The following is a 26892-nucleotide window of genomic DNA, read 5'->3' as shown; positions in this document are numbered from 1 at the left end:
CAACCAAATTGTGTCAGAAATAGACCAAAACTTTACTTTAATAATAATGTCTGGGGTTCTGTATCGATGGAACCCAACGCCAGTTTTCCAAGTCGGTTATTGCCAGCAATTCCTTTATTTTGCAAGTTAGGAGTAATCGGTATCGGTTAGAAGGATTCGTCTGCGAGAAGGAATACAATGCACCCGCAAAGTTTTTGCCTGACTTGATAAGCTGTCACTACAGCGGAAAAGTACTATTGGAAGAAGTGAGTAGAGTACTACTAGAGAGTAGAGTGGATTTAATCGAATGAGACATCATTCCACCCAACTTCCCCTAAGTCCCTGAGAAATATTGGGCAGTTGTCAAACAGAAGTTGAAGAAGAGTGGTGTCTCGGTCTAAATTGGTCTACAAGTCTGTTGAGTTAACACGTCTCGTCTCAGCGTTTAAGTACGTTATTATCAGTGATCAAAATTGATATTTTTCGAAACTATTCGAACTTTGCTTTGAGCAAAAACATTCCATCAAGAAGACTGGCATTTCTTCCTCGCGCCCATATAAATAACTACGGGGTGAAGTGGCTGTCAAATTCATACATTTTCGATGTCCCACGCATAGGTACCAAAATGTTAATTTTGACAGGAACCAAAAAATTTGCTGGGAATTCCCCTTTACCGAGGACCATTTGAAAGTTGCTCTCTTCACTCCTACATGAGAAAGAGATAGCAACACACCATGCCCTTGATAAATAACAAGCAACCAAGTAACCGACAGCCATGTTTTCGACGCCAACATCTTAGCGTTCGCGTAAACGAGATATCATTTCACCGCTACTCTTTACACAAGTTAGCTCTTCGGCTGTCAGTGGGGCCCACGACTCTTGCTCTTGTCAACGCAAAGCAAATGAGATGAAGGTGCCAGTTAGTTGAAAGCAACAGCGCACCCTTCTCGACAAAAGTTGAAATTGTGTGTAAATGTATTGGTGGGTTAAAGATATGTGCGAGCGTGGCAATGCATTGCATACGTGTTTGTGTACATCCATATTCTAATTTACATACATTAGTATGGGTTCAACTGTAACTCGGCAGATAGCATCCCAAGGAACAATGTGACTTTTATTGTACTCTTATGGCGGTTTTCATGACCAATGTTGGTCATGCCATCATAAGAGCGTTATAAAACCCAAATTGTTACTTGGGATTACTGTTACTGTCTCTCGACTTTTCGCAGAGTTGCCAGTCTTCTTTTGAATCATCCCAACTCGATTCCGGACAGGAAGTCATGAGAATGGTTACATAACAAAACTATGAATACCAAAAAGGCGATTGCAAAACGAGGAAAAGGCGTGTTGCTGGTAGAAAACAGCGAATTGGTTTAGACAATGAAGGCACTATAACATACAGCCAAAATTGGTAATCTAATCTAATCTCACACTTACGCAGCCACATACAACCGAAATTGGTAATCGCTTCTAAAGTCCAAAAAACTCGACAAACCAAAATAAAAATTGGTGCATAGTAGCTCATTGTCCTTTTGATAAGGAGTTGTTATTGGTGGTACTGCTACTTTACTACTACTGCTACTAAAAGTTTTTAACGGAAATACTGTGAAAATGTGAAAAAATATAAATACTATAAAAATTGTATAACAATGAAAATCAAATCAAATACAAAACTACAGTTGGCAGCTGATGAAAACGGTCCTACTACGTTTCAAGTTACAGTGATACAAATCCGTATTCGTACGGCACCTTGCAGATTTCGTTTTCTACATTCGAAAGTTTAACAGAAGTTTTAGGGACATGTTATTCAAGTAAAATCATAGTGTCAGATGTTAATTTTAAGGTATGATATTTGGTTTTGGAAAAATGGTTTTTATTTATCTGATAAAAATATTATAAATTAGCGTATGAAAAAATCCACTCAAATCCATATTCATACGGGCTTCGAATTAATAGTTTTGATTTCGCAGATGTGGCTAAATTTCAAAGATTAGCATTTAGTATGGTATCCCTTGGTCATTGCAACTGCCTTTAATCGTTTTGGAATGCTATCTACCAGTTTTTTCGTGTATTTGGTGGGAATTTGGTAGGTAGAGTATCAATAAGTTTTGAGCAGTTGTAAAGTAACCATGTGGGTTTCTTAAGTGCTTTGTGCTTTGGGTCATTGCCTCGGTAAAACTTGAACCTCTGACTAAATCCCATTTTGTTGGCACTTTGCTTCAAATTTTGATTTAAAATGTTTAAATAGACATTTTGATCCATCGATGAAGCCGTGTTTAACCATCGCTTTCAGATTTTTTACATTTAGTTCATCGTTTGGCAAATGTGAAAGAAAAATAAAGTTTATTTCCTACTCTGTCTCATATTTTATATCTGTTTCTGAATGTTATCTTACCTTGCCCATGAAGCCTGTTCCTCCGGTTATAAATATACTTCTGCCATTATAAAACTCTGCGACAGAAATATATTTATTATCGGTAGAACCCTCTCGGGGTCTACTTTCAGCACTTAGTATGGAAGCCATCATTTATATTGCACTCAAGATTTAATTTCCACAATTAACCAACTGTTAGTCAGTAGTATTTGCCTAAAATTGAAAAAAAAAAAATTGGAAAGAAGGGTAAAGTAATTTCCACAATTAACCAACTGTTAGTCAGTAGTATTTGCCTAAAATTGAACAAAATAGGAAAGAACGGTAAAGTAAATCGATAAATAAATATATAACTAAATAACTCGATCAAATGAGAAATTGTAGATATGGTAGATGCGATACTACTCGCGACTTTATCAACTTTCCTCTTGTTAGCTCGAAAGTTAAAATGCTATTGATACTTTTACGATGTTATAGTTACTATATATAGGGTACGGGTGGGTATTTTCAGCCTACTTCTCTATTCAGTCTATTTTCGTTTTCTTTAGCTAAATAATAACTTTGCCGATATACAACTTAAATATCATAAAACTATTTTCTCAAAAATGTAAGTGACTGCAGTTTTTTATTGAAAGAATATCAAAACCACCTGTTTTTCCACTAAAAGTACGCTTAGGCTGAAGAAATAAGAGCAATCGCTTAGTAGGCTGAAAATACCCACCCGTATCCTATATTCTGCAGTGGTGGATACCGCTAAGCAAAAATTCAAATTACCTCATTTTTAAATAAGGTATATATAACGCAAATAAGGCCATTACAAATATTTTATAAAGTTTTGGTCCTTCCGATGTTGAGTTAACCCACTGAAGGGGAGGGGTGTAAAATCCAGGTAACTAATAAGCATTATCAATGTCATTCAAGCATTCAAGCAGGTTTTGGGCCCAAAAGCGGGTTTCTGTTTATAAAAATGTAAATACTGCATTCTTCTTGCCACAGCGAATATATTTTCATGAACAGAAATTTTGTTTCAAACAAAAAAAAACTGCTTTTGAAATTGGCAGAATCGATGACGACTATTTTCACCTTAATTGCATTAAAAAACGATTTTAGCAAAATATACGACAATGCTTCTTTTATTTATTCTAAACAACTACATGACATAAGACATAAGTCTTTTAATGGCTATTCACGATTAGATTATGCAGGACAGGTATACCTCGATAGTAGGGGAATGTCGTCGTGGTTGGGCCATATTTTAGTCCACAAATCTCATTTCAAAAGAAACTTTGGAAATTTAACAAAGGTCTTATTAATAGTTCGTATTTAGACCTTTGTTAAATTTCCAAAACTTCTTTTAAAATTGAATTCATGGACCAAAAGACGGCCCAACCACGACACATTCCCCAATCAGATTTCAATTATTTTAGGATCAAACGAGAGGTCTTAACGATCTTAACTTATCTGCCAAATTTGACGAGAAATGGTCTTACCGGTCAAAAATTATTTGATAAAAAATGGATGAAATTGCTTAAGAAAACTTTGCTGATATGAATCAAAGAGAATGCACTGCGGGGCCAAACCTCAAAAACACGAGCGTAAAAAATCATGATTTTTCAAGGGGTGTGTCTTTACAGAAGTTTACTAAGCATATCTTTTTACATCATTAGGGTGACCGAGAATTCACCTATTAGGGTGACACAAATTTTTTTTTAGTGCATCCAAAGCATCAAGTGTCTTAACAAAAGTTGTAGAACATGGTGAAATAAGCAACTTTGCTGAATATAGAAACTATCTATCTCTTAGTACTTGCGAAATATATTGATTGGTTTAAAAAAGCACTTAAAGACTCTACTCTGTAAAGTCGTCAAATAATGGAATTTCGTAATTTTCAGATGTTAATTAGGAATTAAAGTTAAGTGTTGCGTTTTGTATTTAAATATGTATTTTGTAATTTTTGGATGCAAAAATAGTGATTATTATACTTTTGGCAACTGAGCGCGTGAATCCTCACTACGTTTTTACCTGACTCTTAGCGAATATGCGTTGTGCTCGCGGGAGCTCAAAATCGGAAAAAAGTTGAAATAAGCGACGTTCCCTCGCTTAATTCGCATCCCTGAAAATAATTCACAAAAACGTTATTTTTAAAGTGACAGTAGTATGCAATGCTTTCTTTGTTAAACTAGAGTGTTATTCGTGCAGCTTTTTACATGTTTAAAGCAATAATAAAAACATAACTCACAAAAAACTTCTTGGTATGCGTATTAACTGAATAAAATGCATATACGCTATAAACCAGTGGTGCCCAGGCATAAGCATGGTGCGGGCCAAAGAGATCGCCCCATGATGCCGCGGGCCGCAAATTCCTCTGGCCATTCCTGCGCATAACAAAATGCAAAATATGCGGCAATAAAAACCATTTTCTGGGAATTACCACAAGATTTAAACCGGAAAGCATTCGGAACTACAAAATGCACGAGGCATTACGACTGATTTGAGTGACCCCTGTGTCATTAAAAAGTTGCTCATAAATCCACCATTTCTCAAATCAGTCCACGGGCCGCACAAAACATTTTGAAGGGCCGCAGTTTGGCCATCACTGCTATAAACGAATAAAACGGTATAGTATACATTTTATTTCAATAACACGTATATTCGTTGTGAGTCAGGTAAGACAATAGAAATCACTTATTTTGTGGAAACCACCGGAGCAGGGCTTGAAAAGGGATCGCAAGTTGAATGTGACTGCCGTGAATGCGAACTTTCCGCATTCAAACTCCGCTTTTTGACCGATCATTTGACTGTTTTTCTTATCCAGTCAATCTGCCGCTTGCGCTGCTGCCGTCTTACAATTCATGCAGCATCTCAGCAAAAGCAAACAGTCAATCTCCCGTTTTGCTTTGCGCTTTGAGAATATAAACTGCAAACTGACTGGAAGCATACGGTGACGTATTTTTTCGTTTCTCTTTTTGTCTCCAAATCGGCTGCTCACAGTAATAGTTTGTCACCCGGACGTCGGTCCGACGCAAGCAAAATATTCGTTTGTATTCGACGGAGTCCGACCGACTTCTTCCATGCACATGTAGTGGTTGTTTTTTTGTAGTATTGAATCATACGATTGTGCGGTTGCTTTTCGTTAGCGTGGTGATTGCCAGTCATTTGACTGTTTTGCAGTCATTCGCTGCTCCAAACGGTAAAGGCAACTTGATCGAAACGAAAATGTCAAAAAGCTTTAGAACACGTTCATTCTGTTGCGTGCATTCGGCGTTTGACTGAGCAAACTGCCAGTTGTGTTATGCATAGCGTTCGTATTCCACCTCTAAACGGACGGTGTGAACCTGAATGCGCGTTGGTGTGACTGCGGTAGAAAAAAAGGATCGGTCGAAGCCCTGCACCGGAGTATCGGAGAACGGATTTGAATGATGATTTAGAAACATAAGGTGAATACCTAAATTGCTTCCTAGCGATAATTAAAAACTCGAAAAATTGTCAAAATGGCGGCCTTTTTTAAAAATCGATTTTTTTTCTTTAACTTTCCAGAGCAGTGTTGGCTCCTCATATCTGAATAACGCTCAATAACTTTGCATACGATTTGTTATTGCTTTCGTTAGACACATTTTCCACCAAGCTATTCAGTATAAACGTAAAATAGTTGTACATTAAATACGTATTGATAATATCTGACACAACGTTAACAAGGGTTGAATTATGTTCCGAAGACTTGTCGATTTCTAACTCAAATGACAAATAAGATGATATAACAAAGGTTCCTTTCTCCAATAGGTGGATTTAATCGGGTGTTTTCTTTTTATATTTCAAACTAGCTGACTTCGTATTGCCACAAACTAAACTGTGTTGAACATAAATCATGAATCTCGGATGATCTTTATCACAATCTCGAGTTTTGCAAGTTTCAGAGGAGATCAACCTTAGATGATTCATTTTGGTAGTTACGTAACTATGAAAGCATGAGTAGTTTAATATACAAATTTGCAATTTTTCTCACAGTTAAGTAGAAAATAGCTCGCTTCATTGCACTATGGGCAAAAACGACCCAAAAACCAGACGCAATTAAGATACGGCCTACAGGCTGATAAAAAGTAGGTGATCTTATGTAAAATTTTCCGGAGAATTGCGAGGTGCCCACCCCTATCCTGTTTGTCATCGAGAAGTGCCCCAGCTTGCTCATTTTCGCCTATTTTTAACATATTTTTTTTTTCTTTTTTCGCCTCTACCAAGCAAGATTATGAGAAAACAAAACATAAAAACCCAATAACTTTTGTAAAGAAGTCTGCAGATTCAAACAGGGTTTACCCCATTTGATTTAGAACACATAATTTTTTTTTGGTTGAATTACAGTTATCAAACCGACTATACCAAACGGGACCTCGACCAAAAAAATTTGAAAGTTTGAAAACCATAGTTTTCCAGGAGTGGCGTTTTATTCCACCGAAGTTGTTCCACGCCGCACTGAAATGCTTGAGTGTATGATTGCTTTTCGGCCACTTCCCGTGGTCGGATCATTACAAATTTAATATCAAAATAAGCGGAAAAGACTGCAGAATCAAAATCTGAACCAAAAAATAATGATTTTTTTTTTAATTTTTAGTCGTTTGTGTCCCCTTAAAGAGAAGGGGGCCATAATTCCCTTTCTAAAAAACGGAGGTCTCAATTCACCATAGAAAAAAATCAGAGAGGTTGTGTACAAGACACGACCGCATATATAGGTGACGCAGGACTACGTAAGACTCTTTGTAGTGATAGTGGCATGTATTCATGCTTGTAATCATTCGATTCTTCATGTATACATGCTACATGTAACATTTATCAAAGTAGTAACTTTGCATACGTTCAATTCTCAAAAGATTGTGCATTTGAAAACAATTTAACAAAATCAAGAACACAAACTATTACTTTCCTGCTACCTTACTGAAATTAGAGATTGTTTTTATTATCCATGGTTTCCCACGTTGAAGGGATTTTACCAATTCAATCCTATTTTATCAACAGCACATCTTTGCACTACACTTCTAATGAAACGGCAAGCATGCGTGTTCATACAGAGCCGTATTATAACCGTACACTACAGCTGTAGCACATTTTTCCAACACAGATATCAAATTCGCCGAGGTTTAATAGTCACGCAGTAAAGAATTTGCGATCTGTTGGGACAACGAACTTGTGTCATTTTTTCTGGCACACTTCCCTAACACAGACATCAGGTTGGGCTAGGTTTAATCGCGTTCGTAAGAAATCTGTTGGCACGAGGGGCCTTTGTCACTCTCTCTGGCGTACTTCCCAAGCAAGGACATCAAAATGGTCTAGGTTGAACCGCGGTGTTAAGAAATCTTGTTGAAATGAGGAAACTTTGTCACTTGTTTTGCCTTACTTCCCAAGCACAGATATCAAATTGGTATAGGTTTAGATCATCGTAAAAAATATTCCAACCAATCACGAAGCGAGAATTCTGGTAAAACATAGGTTCATTATTTTCAATTTTTCAATAGTTCAACATCAAGAATCCATACTTTTCTTCATTTGGGTCAATTCTTAGAAGATTTTCCGATCGGTTGGTGTAAGAATATTGCAAATCGATCGAAAAACCGCTACGCAATTAGCGCTCAAAACCTTTCAATTTTCGTGACGCTCGCATTTTTCGATTTTTTGGAATGACACCCTATCTCAAAACTTGCCGTAAGACGTAGTCCTACGTCAAAATCTTGTCTCCAAAAACACCCTTGATTAGTTCTCTAGTTATGCAGAAATCTGTGTTTCATTTGTATGGGGCCCCTCTCTTAGGGGGAGGGGACTCTAACTATCATAGAAATGTACCACAAGGAATACTTGAAATGCGGGATATTTCCTTTTCCGAAACAGACGCAGCAGCTGCAATTGAGAAGCTAAAACCGTCTTTGCAACCGGGACCAGATGGTATACCATCAATCATCTTCAAGAACTGTGCAGATACGTTATGTGTACCCTTAACCGCAATTTGCAACTTGTCGCTGAGTCAATCGTCATTCCCAGATGATGTCTGGAAGGAATCATTTTTGTTTTCTGTGTTTAAGAAAGGCGATTGCACGGCCAAGGAAAACTATCGAGGAATTACCTCTTTGTGTGCAAGATCGAAGCTACTTGGGACTCTCGTAAATAAGCTTCTATTTCAGAAAGTAAAGCGTCATATCTCCCATGACCAGCATGGATTTTTTCCAGGACGGTCGACTACCACAAATCTCACAGAGTTCACATCATTCTGCATCCAGAACATGGAAAACGGTACTCAAATAGATACTATTGACACAGACCTGAAGGCGGCCTTTGACCGTGTGAACCATGATTTGCCTCTGGCCATAGTAAAACGGATGGATGCGGTACCGACCTTTGTAGACTGGCTTGACTTTGGTTGACCGGCGTCTTTCTGTGAGACTGGGCGGCGCACGTTAGAATCAATTTTCTAACCGATCTGGTGTCCCGCAAGGTAGCAATCTTGGGGCTTTGCTGTTTTCACTATTCTTTAATGATGTATGTGCTACCTCGAGGATGCAGACTTCTGTATGCAGATGATTTGAAAATCTTCCTCAGTGTGAAGTCTATTGAAGATTGTCGCGAGCTTCAAAGGATTTGGACTTTAGACGTATCGAATATGGCCAGAATGAATCATGTTATCCATTCGTGTTATGTGTTATTTGTTTAACAGTGTATACAATTATTTTGATGTCCATGTTTCAAATTCAAAGAACAACTGCTGCTCTCAAGAGCCTTTAATTAAGTTAGTTAGCAGTGTTTTTATTATTGTAGACAACAGCGTCAGATGAATTATTGAACAACATATAAATATAAGAGTATCAGCATCATTGGCTCGAGCAGCACGCGCGCGCGGCTCGAGCAGCAGCAGCGAGGACGTCTTATAAACTAGCAATGTGGCAAAATCTATGCTTGTCTCTGTTCGCTTCTTGGTTGTGCATCTGCTGTTCCTGTAGACACTCGGCTCAAACTTTTCAAGGCCTAGATGCTGCCTCACTTTCTTTTCGGAGATCTATTGCACGTCAACCCAAGTGCTAGCTCTATAAACCGGTTCCGTGTTGCACTAAACTGTTATGTTCGCTTTGTATATTGACTTGGAAGCCTCGCTCATGCTGGTCATCGCATAAAAACCTGATCGGCTGTCCATTGCAACATCTATGCTCTTACCGTTCCTGTTTGTTCGTGCTCTATCTCAAGAGTCAGTGATCGAATGTAGAAACTTGGACGAGATCACCACCCAGGGGGAGCTACAGAGCGCGCTTATAATCCAGTGCGGGTTGGAAGACGTCCCAATGACCATCCGGATGCGTAGAACGCATAGTGGTATGCAGACTGCATCGATACGATTGTCGACGGCTGTTGCAAACAAGCTGTTGGTGGTAGGCAGAATAAAAGTCGGTTGGTCCGTGTGCTCCCTGAGAGCCACCCCTCGAGTTACGAAGCAAATGGAGAGGTGCTTTAAATGCATGCCGTTCGGTCTTTTGGCGAGAAACTGCAAAGGCCCTGATAGAACTGTGCAGAAAATGCGGCGAAAAGGGGCACATTGCAAGAGACTGCACGAAGGAACCAAGGTGCCTGCTCTGCAGAAAAGAGGATGGGAACAACCACATGACGGGAGGCGTACAAGGCGGCGTTGGCTGGCAAGCAATGATGGAGGTAACCCAAATCAACCTCAACCATTGCGACAAAGGACACAGCACAGCAACTGTTGTGGCAGTCGACAACGGAAACTAAGTGCGACGTCGCAATAATCGCAGAGCCGTATCGAGCCCCACCAGACAATGGTAACTGGGTTGCGGATAGAGAGGCAATGGCTGCCATACATGTTATGGGAAGGTTTCCCATCCAGGAGGTGATTTCCGACGCGCATGAGGGTTTCGTGATCGCCAAAATCAATGGGATCTACATATGCAGTTGTTACGCGCCTCCTAGGTGGACAACGGAGCAGTTCCATCGCATGCTGGACACAGTTACGGAGCAGCTCATCGGAAGAAGGCCTGTAATTATCGGAGGGGATTTTAATGCCTGGGCAGTAGAATGGGGCAATAGATGGACAAATGCTAGAGGGTATAGCCTGTTAGAAGCCCTCGCAAAGTTGGATGTAGTGCTGTTGAATGTAGGTACGACTAGTACTTTCCGTAAGGACGGTCGTGAATCTATCATCAACGTTACTTTCGCTCAACGTTACTTTCGCTAGTAGCAAACTGGAGGGTGTGCGAGGAGTATACCCACAGCGATCATCAGGCGATCCGGTACAGCCAAGGGCAACAAGAGGCCATAGCTGTAAGGAGGGCAAAACGAGTTGGGCGGAAATGGAAAACGAAAAATTTCGACAAGAATCTTTTCGTCGAGGCACTTAGAACAGGCGGTGAGCCTCTGAGTCGAAATGCGGAAGGGGTAACGAACATGTTGGTAAGGGCATGTGACGCGACCATGCCAAGAAAGCTGGAACCCAAGAACCAACGTCGAGCAGTATATTGGTGGAATGAGCAACTCTGCAACCTTCGCAGTAGTTGCCTCAGAACCAGAAGACGAGTACAGAGAGCGAGGACTGCGTCAGACCGAAAAGAGCGTAGGTTGGTGTTCCAAACAGCAAGAGCAGCACTTTAGTGGAGCGATAAAAGTAAGCAAAAAGAACTGCTACAAAGAGCTGTGCCGTGACGCTGATGCTAATCCTTGGGGTACAACTTATCGTTATGTGATGGCGAAAGTGAAAGGACCAAAGATAACAATGGAGTTATCTCCAGAAAAGTTGAAGGTCATCGTAGAGAAACGTTTTCCGAGGTACAACTCAACGCTGTGGCCACCTACACCATACTTGGACGACGAAGACGCCGAGAGGGTACAGGTCTCCAACGAGGAACTTCTAGCTGTGGCAAGAGGACTAAAGGTAAATAAAGCGCCAGGCCCTGACGGGATTCCCAATGTAGCTCTAAAGACCGCGATCCAAGCATTCCCGCATACGGATGGAATTTGGTTTTCGGAAAGGCAGGTCAACGGTTGATGCTATTCGTACTGTAGTGGAGAAGGCCGAAAAATCGGCCAAACAGAAACGAAGGGGCGATCGATACTGCTCTATGATAACGACCGATGTCAAAAATACCTTCAATAGCGCTAACTGGGAGGCTATCGCCGCGTCACTGCACAAAATGAGAGTCCCTGGCTATCTGTGCAAAATCCTGAAGAGCTACTTTCAAAACAGAGTGCTAGTCTACGAGACTGCTAAGGAGCAGAGATCGGTGAACATTACGGCAGGAGTTCCTCAAGGTTACATCCTCGGACCAGCCCTCTGGAACGGAATGCATAATGGGGTGTTAACGCTGAAGCTACCCACAGGGGCAATGATCGTAGGTTTTGCGGACGACATAGTATTGTCGGTAGCAGGAGAGACGCTGGAAGAAGTTGGATTGCTGACCACTGAAACGATCGGAATGTTAGAGAATTGGATGCAGGGAGTGAAGCTGCAGATAGCGCATCACAAAACGGAAGTGCTGCTGGTCAGTAACAGCAAAGTGGTGCAGCGAGCGGAAAACACAGTACGAGAGTATGCCATAGTCTCGAAGCGAGCAATGAAGCACTAAGAGTGATGATCGACGATCGGCTGAACTTTAACATCCACGTGGACTATGCCTGGGACAAAGCAGCGAAGGCCATCAACGTAGTGGCTAGGATTATGCCAAACAGCTACGGACCTAGCAGTAGTAAACGTCGTCTTTTGGCCAATGTTTCCTTATCAATCCTGAGATACGGAGGTCCGGCATGGATTCCAGTGTTGAAAAACAAACGAAATGTTGCGAAGCTGAACAGCACATTCCGCACTTATGGCCATGCGAGTCGCGAGTGCATACAGAACTATATCATTCGAGGCAGTATTATCATTGCCGGGATGATTCCTATCAGTATCACTCTCAAGGAGGATAGTGAGTGCTATACGAGGAGGAAAACTAGAGGAGTTCGAAAACTAGCTCGAGTAGAGTCCTTGGTCAAATGGCAAGAGGAATGGGATGCGTCGTTAAACGGTTGGACGCACAGGCTCATACCGGTGCCTGGCTAAACAGGAAACATGGGGAAGTCAACTTTTACTTAACGCAATTTTTGTCAGGAAACGGCTACTTCAGGCAATGCCTGCATCGGTTCGGACATGTGTAGGATCGTAGCAATCATAGAAATGTATATAATGACAAGTTGGCAGAATAAAAGTTACTTCTACTCAGACTCCCGTTGTATCAAGACACTTTTCTACAAATTTGTCGACGAGGATAAAAAGAAAAACCAAAACTCGAAGCAGAAGTTAACAAGAAAATGGCATGGCCAATGGTAAATGAAAAAAAAAACAGGAAATAAATTTTTCAACAAAATAAAATTTCTGAGAAGCTTTAGAGTGCTTGACATAAAGTTAACATAAAAAGAAGAACTCCGAGGATCGGTAGCTATCCTGCGGTACATAAATCAAAATCTGTTCCTAAAGTGGAATGGCAGATGACAATGACAAATCCTTGGCGAACGTTGGATACTGAAAGTTCAGTTAATCCTTGGCGATCCTTGGATGTTAAAATATATCCTTAGCGATCTTTGGATATAAAGCGTAAAAAAGTCCCTGGCGATCCTTGGATGCGACAAACACAATAGGTCCTGGGCGACCTTCGGATCTTGTTACATATATCATTGGGCGGACTCAAGTTAAAATTAAAACATTTATGGAATGCACTCTAAGATTTAATTTCAGAAAATATTTTGAAAATAAAGGACCTTATTTAGAAAAGTAGTGTCTAAAATTCAGGCATGGTAAACCCGCTTGTCCCTCCATTTGTTGAGGACGCTGAGGGTTCGGTGTCCGTACGTTGGGAAAAATGGAGAGAACAATTTGAAGCTTACTTGGCATGGAAAGAAATCAACGATTACACATCCTCTAAACTTACTCACCCACAAAGGTGTTAAATTCCACTGGGAATCGATACATCAGAGAGCATTTGATGAAATTAGAGAGATTTTGCTTAGAGATGAAAGTCTTGAGTATTATAATCCAGAATATGAAACGTACGCGATAGCAGATGGAAGTCCAGTTAATCTTGGAGCAATATTAGTTCAAAGGAATACGGAAGGCCAATTCCGAATCATCTGTTACGCTTCTGCAAATTCCTCGAGGAAATCATTTACTAGTAATAACTGACCATTTTTCAAGATACATCGAGGTCATTATTCAAAGTTCAATGACAGCGAAACTCACAGTCAGCAAAATGAGGAAAGTATTTGCTCGTTTTAGTTATCCCGAAAAAATAGTATGCGATAATGGTCAACCTTTCTCATCAGAGGAGTAAAAATCACACATTCTGTACCTTATGCCACATTTCAAAATGGACAAGTTGAAAGGCAAAATCGAACATTCTAAGATCCATTCAAATTAGTGTTGGTATGGGACGCGATTGGAAAACGATATGCAATACTTTTTGCATTCCGAGCAACTCCGCACTCAGTGACGAATTTCTCGCCGTCTGAATTAATGTTTGGGTGGAATCTGCGTGATAAATTACCTCAATCTACCCGAAAAGTATGTCTGCAAAAAGCCAAACAAAACGATGCTAAATCTAAAGAAAAAGGAAGACAGTATATAGATGGAAAACGAAAGGCAAAGGAGTCTCACATCGACATAGGGGACTGTGCAGTAGCAGGAAATTTTATTAAGACAAATAAGCTTTCACCTAATTTCAGTCCACAACAATTCGTCGTGATCAAACGAAATGAAACGCGACTTCGTCGAAAGAATTTGAAAACTGGAGTTTCATCTGACCGACATGTTAACCACACAAAGCATATTGTGATTCGAAATCCTTTAACGAGTACAGCATTTGATCTTCCATTCCCTCAAGAATATAAAAGAGCTCTGTATGAAACTAAAAGAAGATCTAGCTCTTCCGTACTTGAAGATTCTACACCATCTACTGCATGTTCCCAACAAAATCAGAAAAGACAGAAGAGAATTCCCAACTATCTTAAAAATTACAAATTATACCCTGTTAATAACAACTAATTAAGTCTATTATTAAAATGTTAAAAACTTATGTGGAATTGATATTATTAGAAGGGAAGGATGTAGGATCCTAGAAATCAGAGAAATGTATATAATGACAAGTTGGCAGAATAAAAGTTACTTCTAGTCAGACTCCCGTTGTATCAATACACGTTTCTACAACATGCAGCGACACCCGTCTGTCCAGAATGCGATCAAACAGAAGAAACACCGGAGCATGTGGTTTTCGAATGCCCAAGGTTTGCCGCTGTGCGGAGTAAGATGCCACCTCTGACCGTGGAGAGCATTGTGGGTGAAATGTGTCGAGAGGAGAGCATTTGGAATGCTGTCAGTAGCGCGTTAGCACAGATTATGGTGCAGCTGCAACGAACGTGGAGGGACAATCAGCGAACAAGCAACGCCAACTAGACGTATTGGAAGTAGAAGAGGAGCGGATAGAGCAGTACTGAGCTTGATGTAAGCGCTGCGAGGATGGCCGTGAGGGGATGGAAGTCGGGACGGTCGCCATCCTTGCATCGGTACACGTCTCGACAGGCGTACTGTTAGCGTAGCATCCGGCGTGTTAAAAAAACCCTGCGAGGGTGGCCGTGAAAGGATGGAAGTCATGTTGGTCGCCATCTCTGGATCGGTGCACGTTTCGACAGGTTTACGGAGCAGTGTGATAACACAGCCTCCCCCCGAAGTAATACCTTGCGGTAGTTCCGGGGAGCTTGTTGGCCAGCAGCCCGTGAGGTTTTTAGTGGGTTAGAGTCCCACACCGTGCCATGTGATGTGTATCTTCATTAGTGTGTCAGACGTTGAGCGCTTCCTCACGATAAACACACACACACACACACACACACACACACACACACACACACACACACACACACACACACACACACACACACACACACACACACACACACACACACACACACACACACACACACACACACACACACACACACACACACACACACACACACACACACACACACACACACACACACACACACACACACACACACACACACACACACACACACACACACACACACACACACACACACACACACACACACACACACACACACACACACACACACACACACACACACACACACACACACACACACACACACACACACACACACACACACACACACACACACACACACACACACACACACACACACACACACACACACACACACACACACACACACACACACACACACACACACACACGCACACACACACACACACAGAGAAAATGGTCAGTTTTCGAAGTGAAGTAATGAAGCTTAATTAAATTTCAACTGATGCAGCGCCGCTTCGTTTCAAAACTGGTTTCAATCAGCGTTAATAAAACGGGTTTCACTTCATCATGACGACCGGATTAAAAACTTTCATTTGTATTTTTCTATCAAATATTCAGTAGAAGGCCAGTAACTTTAAATGCAATTAAATTGAATTGAATTTGAATAACATTTCCTACAACGCATATTGTAATTAACCTACTCAACATCGACAAATCGGGCCTGTCAGTCGTCTTCATTTAACAACTACTAACTTCAGCTGGAGGTCGCTTGAAACGTTCTGTTCAGCAGAACTCCATGTACCTATGAAGCAAAGATAAGAGAAAGTCAGCGTCATATTTGTTTCGACAATGCCGGGCCCTGATCAGAAATGGCAATCTTTGCGTTTTTTGAGCATTCTTGCCATCAAAGGATTTGTCAGGAAAGAATTTGGAACATTTACATTTTCCAAGTCTTTCGAGCAGAGGTGGCATAAACCGCAGCGCAGACCAAAAGACACACATTCTTAAACAACACAACACTCGCCATGCGGTGTGTGTTCGCCCACAAATTCCCTTCAGTGTCTCTTTTGCTAAACACGCTCTTTCGTGTTTTACGCGCACCAAGAAAAGGCAGCCGCAAACGCAGAGTGATAAATTTGCTGCGTGCTTTACCACACCAAGAGCCGCACTCTGCGCGGCTGGATTGTACACCCTGCGCTGGGTCAGTTGAAGTGGTGTGATTAAAAAAAAGCATTTTTACTGTTGCGGTGCCTGATCCGTACTAACTTAACATAGACCATATTAGTTGTTCAGTGCAGCGTGTATTTTCACTTTTAAAAGGGCAGAAAATTTGTAAATACAAAACAATTTTTTTGCGCAATTCCGCACGGAGTGTGGCAAAGGGCAGCACCAAGTGCTGTTTGTCACTCACTGGGCGATTTTCACCGAGTGCTGTCGTTCGCTCCCACTCCGCGTTCGCTCGTACGCTGTGTGCATATTAGCTGTAGAGGTGTGTTGCCGAATCGCTCTGTGCGACAAGGCATTATATTGGAACATTGGGCGCATAGTGTGAGCGAATGACAGCCCTGCTTTCGAGTGATACATTGAACAAACTCCAAGCCTCTATTTGCGAATAGTCGGATTAATAATAGAGAAGAGAAGGTATCTGTGAACGATACTGAAGAGGATACAAAGGTGTTTCGGTTTGGGGATGGAGAAAAAATTCATGAAGATACTGTAAGAGGCCGGGACGTTGATTATGCTGGAAGCTGCAATGCCGGAATTTTTGAAAATAGTTTTGAAAACAGGTTTCCCTACTATAAGCCCGAAGAAATGAAAAGAAAATTTCTGATGCGCTTAGAGCCGTTCGTCAGACTTCGATGAAAGCGGAAGTTTTTGATTTCGAATAATCTGCCAATACCGGTATTTTTTACGCCAATACCGAAATACCGGTTTTCACTAGAAGGGCCCAATACCGATACAGCTTGTGGCTTGAATATTACTGCGAATCCACTGTACATGCTTACAATGCATCTGCAGTGGGTCCAAGACAGACAACATGCAAATGCACACAACGATTTGAAGAAAATTTATTAAGCCCTCCCGGCCCCTTCATATTGATCCGGTCAAGCCTGCTCAATTCAGCTTTGACACATACTGCACATGAAGCAAAATTATACAGCTACATTTTACTCTAATCAGACTACATAAATGTTGTGAACAGTCAGAGTTATGAGACGATTTCGAACGATTGATAACTATAAACTATACAGAGCAGCAAACTTTGACGGCGTTTTTCTCGAAATCAGAGTTTTGTTACTTGTTTCAGTCTGACTTAACACCGACCAACATTACATTCAAAATTCAACACATGATAGAACAATAGTTTAAGCGGTTGTTGAAGGATTCGACAAACCACATAAAAGAGATTTATCATATTACATGAAGTTTTATAAAATTTTGTCCTAGAGGAGATTGGGAGGTAAGATGATTTTTCACATTGAAAGGCTAATAAATTATAGAATAATTCTGTATTATTCATTGTTTCGCACTCAACCGCTATCGTTTCGCTAAATGAATAAGCTGAAGATTTGCGAACGCAATAAATATTTTCTATGAGTGTGTTCCGCAAATTTCAAAATTTTTGCTACCCGCGATCGTGTAGCAGGTTGACAGGTTCTGCTCTTGGCAATTGTATCAAAAATATAGTTAAATACCTAACTTATACCTAATTGATTTATTTATTTTAGGATCACCTGGCCCTAGTTAAACTGACTTTAGTTGGTTTAAGGAGTAAAAATATGTGTAGGTACAAGAGCTCTAAATTTTTATAAACAAACTCACACATATTTAAACATTGGAAAACACAAAAATTAAAATATTTACCGGAAAGTTTCTCGTGGCAATAATTGAATAACGATAAATCATTATTCATTTCTTCTTCCAATACGATTAAAGAATATCCTCGAAACTAAACAACGCATTGTAAAATATTTCTGCTGGGAAAACCCAAAATTTTTGTATTTTTATTATACGTAACTAATTTGCTGAAAAAGGGATTTAATGATTTTGATTAACAATAGTTCATGTTATTACAGACACTATTAAAAAGGGCTTAATATTCACTCAAACACTTGCACTAAAAATTATTAACAAATTACGATTTGAAAAACATCGTACTAAAAACTTTTACATATTATTGATGTAGGTAGACGGTAGAAATGTAGGAATTAGAAATTAATTTTTCAATTTGCCAATTCGCTACTGACTGACGTTTTCTTAAATTTTGTGTGAGAAAAAACAAGAGTGATATTTTTGCTTTTCTCACAGCTCACACTCAACTCAGAGCTCACTAAGGGCATCTTCTACGGTGCTCCAAATCCTTAGATTGGTCCAAATTTTTAAACCAAACAGAAAAACGTTTCCGCGTAAATCTTATATCGTTTTCGTTTTTGCGGTGTAGCTACACCGAGGCTACACCGGTGTAGCTTTTTTGCACCAAAACTGTTCGTTTTCGATTTTTGTGCTACACCATTGCTATACACTTTTTCTGCACCAGCTACACCAGAAAAAAAGAGGGTGTAGCTGGTGCAGATAGGAAAACACTAACACACCCATACCACATCACTGCTGCTGCTGCACCGCAAGTGTTCGTTTATCCAGCGAAAAGTGTAACACCAAACGGTGTAGCTGCACCACAAAAACGAAAACGACATTAGAGTGACTATATATAGAGTGGCGACAATGTCAAAATTGGAATGATAATTATCTGTCAGTGTCATTCCAATCGAGCAGACGACCAATCCAACGCGTATGCAGGAAAGAGAAAGAAAATAAGCATTGCTACAGCATTGCGTACTTTTGGGATGACATGTCGCCACTCTGTATATAGTCACTGTAGTAAATCTAATTTTATATTGTGCTTCCCGAGAAAATATTTCGTTTTTCAGCTTTATATTGTGCATTGCAAGAAATCTTTTCATTCTCGGAAAGTTCATAGCAAGCTGTCAAAATAATTCTGTATTGAGCGAAGCTGACGAATTTTTAGTTAATTGAATATCGATATTTTTCACATATCGATACGTATACTCAGCTGAAAGCATAATCAGCAAAATTGCTCGCATCACGTGACGATCTGCATTTTACATTTATTTTTAACACTTCGTATAACGTGTTAACATTTACAAAGCTGTTATATGCATGCCGAAATTAACTATTTCGAAAAAAAAACTATATCGAGATTTCGTCCACGAATATCGATACCAGTTATATCGATACATTATCGCCCAATGCTGACCTCGCCAAATATTGAAGGATGTGCTTTTGTCCAGAGCTGCCATACAAATAGATTAATTTCTATTGTTTAGATATTTGCAACCGGAAAGGAAAGGACTTCTTAAATTGTGTTACTATTTACACATATTTTTATACTTATGATATTCAATGAATTTATATAATACATATTTTTGAATGTAAAAGGTTAAACACGTTTTTTTATGTATTTTTAGTTGCTAAAGTATCAGTAACAATTGCACATATAAACCAAAAAATATTTGGCCACCTTTCCTTGTTCTCTTTGCGGTGATTGACGATGCGGGTTACCGCCGCAACAGGATGAAAATTTATGTAAATAACCGCAATATATTGTCAATTGCAAGGAAAATTGTACCGTGGACCCCCGTTCGTTTGACCATTTTTAATCTGAACACTTTCTAATTTGAACCCCGCTGATTTGCACGACATGCAAATTAAAAATGGTTCAAATGTCATTCTCAACATGACATCATTTGTTTATGCAGACAATGCACGTAAACACGATTTGTTTGTACTGACCTAGCGTGTTTAATCAGTTTCACATTTCGCTTTCCTAACGATTACGATAGAAATCCGATCGGAAAACGCATTATTCGCACTTGCCGCACTGCCAACTAAAACAAACCACCAAAACAATAACAAAGAGCAGGGCGACCAGTTCACACAAGTTTCAGCATATTTCAGTTACCAGTTGTTCAAATTAAAAAGTAACCCCGTTAGTTTGCATGAGGAATCGTTCAAACGAACGGGGGTCCACTGTACCATCCAAAGTGCGATATCGCTTATAAAAGTGCTATTTTGCATTAAATCGTTTCGGTATCTTCGGTGCACTTTTTCGTTATCTTCCAAGCAATAAGTGCGCCAAAGATACCGAAACGATTTAATGCAAAATAGCACTTTTATGAGCGATATCGCACTTTGGATGGTACAATTTTCCTTGCAATTGACAATATTTAGTGCCAAAAGCAAGCTGTGGTAATTTAAAAACGAGCTATCTTTAATGATCCGTTCGAATTAAAATTATTACTACGCTTTAAAAATATCCGATTACTGATAATATATTCTTGCTGAAAAATCAGCAATATTTACAGTTCAGATCAGCACGTAATTTCAATAATTGCTGAGTCTCCGGTAATATATTCTTACTGAGAAATCAGTAATATCTACAGTTCAAATCGGCAACTAATTTCAATAATTGCTGAGTCTCGTTCAATAAATTAACGGTAATGTCAGCATATATTCACCGAAACTCCCAGCAATATTTGATAGTTCGATTATGTTTGCATTTACTGAATGCACGGTAATCGTAACTTTTACCGAGATGTTAACCGAGTGCTCGCCTGTCCAAATCTCGGCATTTTTTTTGCCGAGTTCGGAAAAAAAATAAGTGTGTAGAAGCAAAATAAAAATCAAAAGTTTAGCTCAACAATAGTGTCTTCCAATGGTAACAGCTTGAAGAACTAAAGATAGCAAGAAGATTGGTATGCTGATATCCCCCACTTAGTCAACCCATCGCTTGTAATAAGGTAAAACAATCAGTGACCCGCCTAGACTGCTTAAAACTGGTTCTTTACCCTATAATGATCTGCAAAACCGTTCCAAAAATCTGGAATTTGCAGACAAATCTGCAAGTCTGGTATCCCTGGCTCAAAATTTGACAGCGGGCCCAAATCCAGGGGCTTGCGATGGGTGCCATGTTTTTGTTGCCAACATCTCAGCACAAGGTTGGCAGCAAATCTACCTGTCAGACGGGCGCTATTTCTTGCATTTGTTGAAATAGCGCCCTTCGTTAAGTCGACTGTCAAACACCGTTCGTTAAGATAGGGATAGCACCCCGCTGCCCAAATCAGACTGCTGGCAGTTGAGTGAAACGCAGTGCTGACATGCTATCTCATTTTCGCACACACGAGATCAGAGCTGCCATAAATACAGATATTTGTGCATGGATAAACTTGGGACTCTACCGTTTTCTCCGGAGTATTTAATTTTCTCGATGTAATCTTTGAAATAACATAAATAGTTTATGGACTACTTTAAAATTCAGGAACATTACACTCAAAATATTCTGCACATAACTAATGGTAAATTTCCATATGAAATTCCAGATAATTATCATGTGTCACATATAAGCACAATCCGCCTAGAAATACACATAAAAACTATACGGATATAAATAGTATGTGCAATTATACACGTAAAAAATATGCGCATATGAATAGTATATGCAAAAGTTTCGCGTACTCATAAATTATAACTGTTTGGCATATAAAGTTCATTAATTGGGCACATTGCAAAAATTTATATGTGGGGCATAGAGTGACTATATACAGAGTGGCGCCAAGTCATCCCAAATGTATGCAATGCGGTTTATCCTAGGTTTTTCCTTCTCTTTCCTGCATACGCGTTGGATAGGTTGTCTGCTCGATTGGAATGACACTGACAGATAATTATCATTCCAATTTTGACATTGTCGCCACTCTGTATATAGTCACTCTAGTGGGGCACATAGAAACTATACGAAAAGTTTTCTCAGTGTAGTAGAGCCAGAAATCACAGCAACTAAAATAATTAATGGGTCCCAAATTTATGTATGCACAAATATCTGTATTTGTGGCAGCTCTGCACGGGATGTTGGCAGCGAAAATGACACTGACAGATAACATCATTCCAATTTTGACATTGTCGCCACTCTATATATAGTCACTCTAATAATATATGTTTGATGACGTTTGTCTGTTTGACGTTGTTTGTGATTGTTTTGATCAAAGACAGATCAGATCATAACTCGGTGTTTCGATGGTTTACGGGTTTAAAAGTTAGAATCTGGAAGTGGAAGCCTGCCGTTAAATAGTTTTTTTTTGGTAGTGGTAGTCACAAAAAAATGGTTTCGCCACAGTTTGCTGCCTTTACTTCTTTATTGTGTGCAAGAGCATTTTCGGCATTATATCTGCACATTACAGATTGCGATGAAACATTCAACTATTGGGAACCGATGCATTATTTACTGCAAGGAGAAGGTAAATAAAAATGCTTCGTATCAGAGCTGCCACATATACAGATATTTGTACATGCATAAATTTGGGACCCATAAATTATTTCAATTGTGATTTTTGGCTGTACTAATGTCCCTGAATTTTAAAGTACTCCATTAACTATTTATATTATTTAAAAGATTAGATCGAGAAAATAAAATACTCCGGAGAAAACGGTTGGGTCACCAATTTATGCCTGCACAAATATCTGTATTTATGGCAGCTCTTCTTCGTATAGACCCTATACATCACCGAAAAAATTATACACTGCGTTCAATGTGCAGATCACATATAGTTATTCTCCTGGTGCTAATCACTATACAGTATAGGTATAATGCAGATTACAAGAAAAATCCTCACATCGTGGTTATCTTGATTGTTGATCCAAACCACCCAGAGAACGCTGCAGAACTGATTTCAGTGATTAAATACATGAAAATTTACTAAACCAATTGTTTTTCATCAAAACCATACTACAAAACTGTTATTTTGTAGAATTGCAAACTATAAAATCCAAATTTTAATATTGAGCTTGCTGACGTTTATCGTACGCACACATCGACGCGCGATTTGTTGTTGCTGTTCGATTTTACATTGATTTTACACGTTTGTTTTTGTTTTCCCCCAGTTATACACCGGTAAAAAAACATACGTTTGAGTGATAAACGATAAGTTTTTGTAGCCTTTTGCACTGGGCTTAGCAAGCTCTATTGCGTTTATCTCCTGAGCGCGTTATCAATACCGCTGCAGGTGGATTTTTCATAAGCGCCGCAATAACACATGAATCATATAGAAATATTTACTCGCAGTTTTTGTCACGCACCTTGAATATTATACTCGGACACAGTATGTATAAAGCTTTGCAATGCATTTTACATTGATTAAGTCACCCCATCGACATCTCTATAACGAGCTGCAGTGAACGTCAGCGACAGGATGTCCTGCACGCTTAAAAAATTTAACCCGCGAATGAATAAGATTAACTCAGAAATGAGTGACTTTCAACTCAAAAATGAGTAAAAACCGACTCACTATGACAAAAAGTGGAACAGCACAAAAATTTGAGTAATGGCAATTTCTAAATTCTGAGTAGTTTAGGTCGACCTCATAACTGAGTTAAATTTACTCGTAACTTGTGTAAGTACTATTCAGTTTTGGGTGAAATGGCACTCATTTTTGAGTAAATATTGCTCATTAATGAGCTTCTACGATGGAACTCATAAAAGGAGTAAGAGTTACTCAAAATAGTGTGTAAAATGTACGCATGTTTTGAGCTGTTCCACTTTTCGTGAAAGTGGGTCAAATTTTTTAAGCGTGTGGGTTCAAAATTTGACAGCGGGCCCAAATCAGACTGCTGGCAGTTGAGTGAAACGCAGTGCTGACATGCTATCTCTTTTTCGCACACACGAGATGTTAGCGGCGAAAACATGGTTTTACCCACCCCATCGACATCTCTATATCGAGCTGCAGTAAACGTCAGCGACAGCATGTCCGGGGCTCAAAATTTGACAGCGGGCCCAAATCAGACTGCTGGCAGTTGAGTGAAACGCAGTGCTGAATTGCTATCTCATTTTCGCACACACGAGATGTTGGCGGCGAGAACATGGTTGTCTGCCATGGGCTTGGGTAAAACACTTTGAGATGACCTGATATTCACATCAACTCATCGTGAAAGCCACGTGAATTTCAAATACACTCTTAAATCGTTCTACCTGTAAATAGGTCGGATTTAGTTAAAGCTAGGTTGAAACTACTCAAAATGCCCTTAAAGTGTACAAACTCAGATTTTGAGTAGTTTTTCAACCAAAAAATTGGTAGTAGGAACTTTAAAGTACGTTATTTGTCATAGAGAATAATTCAATTATCGGTAACAAGTAGCCAAAATTGGTTGAAATTTTTACCCAAAGTTTGAGTTTGTACACTTTAAGAGCATTTTGAGTAGTTTCAACCTAGCTTTAATTAAATCCGACCTATTTACAGATAGAATCATTTAAGAGTGTAGAATAAAATTTCATAAGAGTTACCCTTTGATTAAACGTGTAAAACCAGTGAAATATTTATAAAAACTTACACTTTAATTTCATGTGGATTGCAACAGGATACGATCTAATGGTAAAACACGTGCATTTGCAGTGCGAAAGCAGTTACTACCATGTTGATTGAAGGTTTGTTGGAAAAACATGGTTGTTTAACGTGTTTCCCATATGAAATATTTCATTTCACGTCAAATCGAAGGGAAACGCTTTTGATACCCGAATGATTGACAAATGAAACAAGATTATCAATATTTGCACGTTTTAATTTCATGTGTAAGATCTCTTGGTAACGCCGTGTCTATTTTTATCAGTGTAGGCGGATTGTGTTTATATGCGGCACATGCACCCCATCGACATCTCTATAGACCAAATCAAGGTGACGTCATCTGGCAGATACTGGCGCCCTTGTTTACAAACAGACCGCAGAGTCCAAAAAAGTTTCAGCTATTAAACGGCAAGTTTGTTGTTTAAACAGCATTAGGACTAAATTTAAAACACCATTATGCCTGTAAAATGTTAAAACACACGCTACATTCGCTATAAACGAAAAGGAAAATTTTCCAAAATGTAAACAAGGGCACCAGTATCTGTCAATTGACGGTATGATGATTTGGTCTATTCCAGGGGCTTGCGATGGGTGCCATGTTTTTGTTGCCAACATCTCAGCACATCTCGACAAGGTTGGCAGCAAATCTACCTGTCAGACGGGCGCTATTTCTTGCATTTCTTGAAATAGCGCCCTTCGTTAAGGGTTATTTCTTTACTACATGACGAAAAAGCCACAATCTTAGTATTTTGTATGGTACCACTGGGTTACTACGAGAAGAGGCAAAAGAAAGAATACAAGAATCCCCCTGAAGCATGAAATAGATGCACTCTGAAAAATCGATACGTTCATTTACCGGAATGATTTTGGAAACATCTGGTTTGCAGTCGGTTGCGAGTGAGAGTTCATTTTCCTATGCTGCTCCAGCAAAAAATAACCCTCGCTCGATCTGTTTGACAGTTGGCTTATCCGCCCTTTTCAAATTTTGGTCTGTCGACCAAAATTTGTAAATTTTGTAAATTTTTGCCAACTGCGAGGATATATTGACCGAAAGTGAGCCAGATATTGATGTACTACAATTAAATGTTTGTAACTACTGCATTTCAAGTGAAGTGAAGGGCCAGTTTTGTGTGAAATATTGAAGTAAAATGCGATACGCGATGAGGTCAGTGCTGTGTGCGTGTTTTATGCTTTATATTTTATGCTGAGTGCTGAGATGATTTTGAAGTGCAAGTGCTCATAAGCAGTTTTTTCGTCAGAAAAGCATTTTTGTCGATGGAACTGAGTTGCCTACTGAAGATTATCGATAATGTGAGACCGAGGGGCAAGACACTGTTGAAAATATATTACTTTTCCTTATGGAAATATTTTTTCGACCTTAATATATTTACCGTTCCCACCAATTATCTAACCTAAAGCCCTATAAAGTTATACATTTATAGGGCCTAATACATTAATATATGATAATATTATGAAGTGTCTTGCCCCTCGTGTGAGACAAATAAACATTTATCCTAGCGAATCTATCGTACTACATATAAAAAATTGCAACTAAAGAGCCATTAAGACCTATTTACTAACACACTCAAAGCAATCATGGTAGTCATGAATACATGATGAGGGCTAATTTCTCGCTAAATAGTATTGCAGATTGCAAGGAAAATTTTACCATCCAAAGTGCGCAATCGTTCATAAAAGTGCTATTTTGGCTTAAATCGTTTCGGTCTCTTCAGCGCACTTATTGCTTGGAATGTAACGAAAAAGTGCGCCGAAGATACCGAAACGATTTAATGCTGGACCGCAGTTTTATGAGCGATTTCGCACTTTGGATGGCACAATTTTCCTTGCAATCAGCAATAATTCGATCACTCGCTTTACGACCGCTACCGATCGCTGCGTTCGGTTAGCAAGCGCATAACTTCGCACCATAGTAGTTTCACCTTTTTGGAACGTTTTTTATGCGTTAGGTGGAATAACTAGTATAGTACAAAAAACTAATTTTCAATATCTTGGGCTTGTTTGATAGGTCTAAACAGTGAAAGGAACTGTCGTCGGAATAGATTTTACATTGTTTACATTGTACATTGTTTTGCAATAAAATTACACTTTTATGAAACAAAAACAGATTTTTGGCGCTCTTCATTGCACATTTCTTTACGTAACTTTCAAACTACTAAGTCCTATCACTATCATCAAATTTGAAAGTCAAGTGTGTAAAAGGCTCTTCTTTAATTTGCAATGAATTTCGTTCAAATTGGATAAGGAACCTTTGAGAAAATGAAGT

The 26892-nt window shown here is 39.4% G+C and overlaps 2 protein-coding genes across 3 annotated transcripts in view; one reads left to right on the top strand and one right to left on the bottom strand.

Annotated features, from left to right (window-relative positions):
• Positions 1-18214, bottom strand: part of LOC128739137 (putative fatty acyl-CoA reductase CG5065) — a 105821-nt gene extending 87607 nt beyond the window's left edge. Inside the window, exons 1-2 of the mRNA XM_053834533.1 lie at positions 18067-18214; positions 2375-2566 (exon numbers count right to left, since the gene is read on the bottom strand). Of these exons, the coding sequence (XP_053690508.1) occupies positions 2375-2506 (132 nt within the window). The 5' untranslated portion in view covers positions 2507-2566; positions 18067-18214. The remainder of the gene's footprint in view (positions 1-2374; positions 2567-18066) is intronic.
• Positions 18215-22267: 4053 nt separating this feature from the next.
• LOC128744557 (alpha-1,2-mannosyltransferase ALG9-like) overlaps positions 22268-26892 on the top strand; it is a 102193-nt gene continuing 97568 nt past the window's right edge. The window contains exon 1 of one of the 2 annotated variants that reach the window (XM_053841643.1): positions 22268-22511. In XM_053841643.1, coding sequence (XP_053697618.1) covers positions 22376-22511 — 136 coding nt within the window. In that variant the 5' untranslated portion in view covers positions 22268-22375. The remainder of the gene's footprint in view (positions 22512-26892) is intronic. The other variant, XM_053841644.1, reaches the window with a different exon arrangement.

Source organism: Sabethes cyaneus, chromosome 3 (assembly GCF_943734655.1).
Source record: "Sabethes cyaneus chromosome 3, idSabCyanKW18_F2, whole genome shotgun sequence".
Taxonomy (NCBI): Eukaryota; Metazoa; Arthropoda; class Insecta; order Diptera; family Culicidae; genus Sabethes; species Sabethes cyaneus.
Note: the sequence above shows the minus strand (reverse complement) of the source record. Positions and strands in the feature narration are given on the sequence as shown.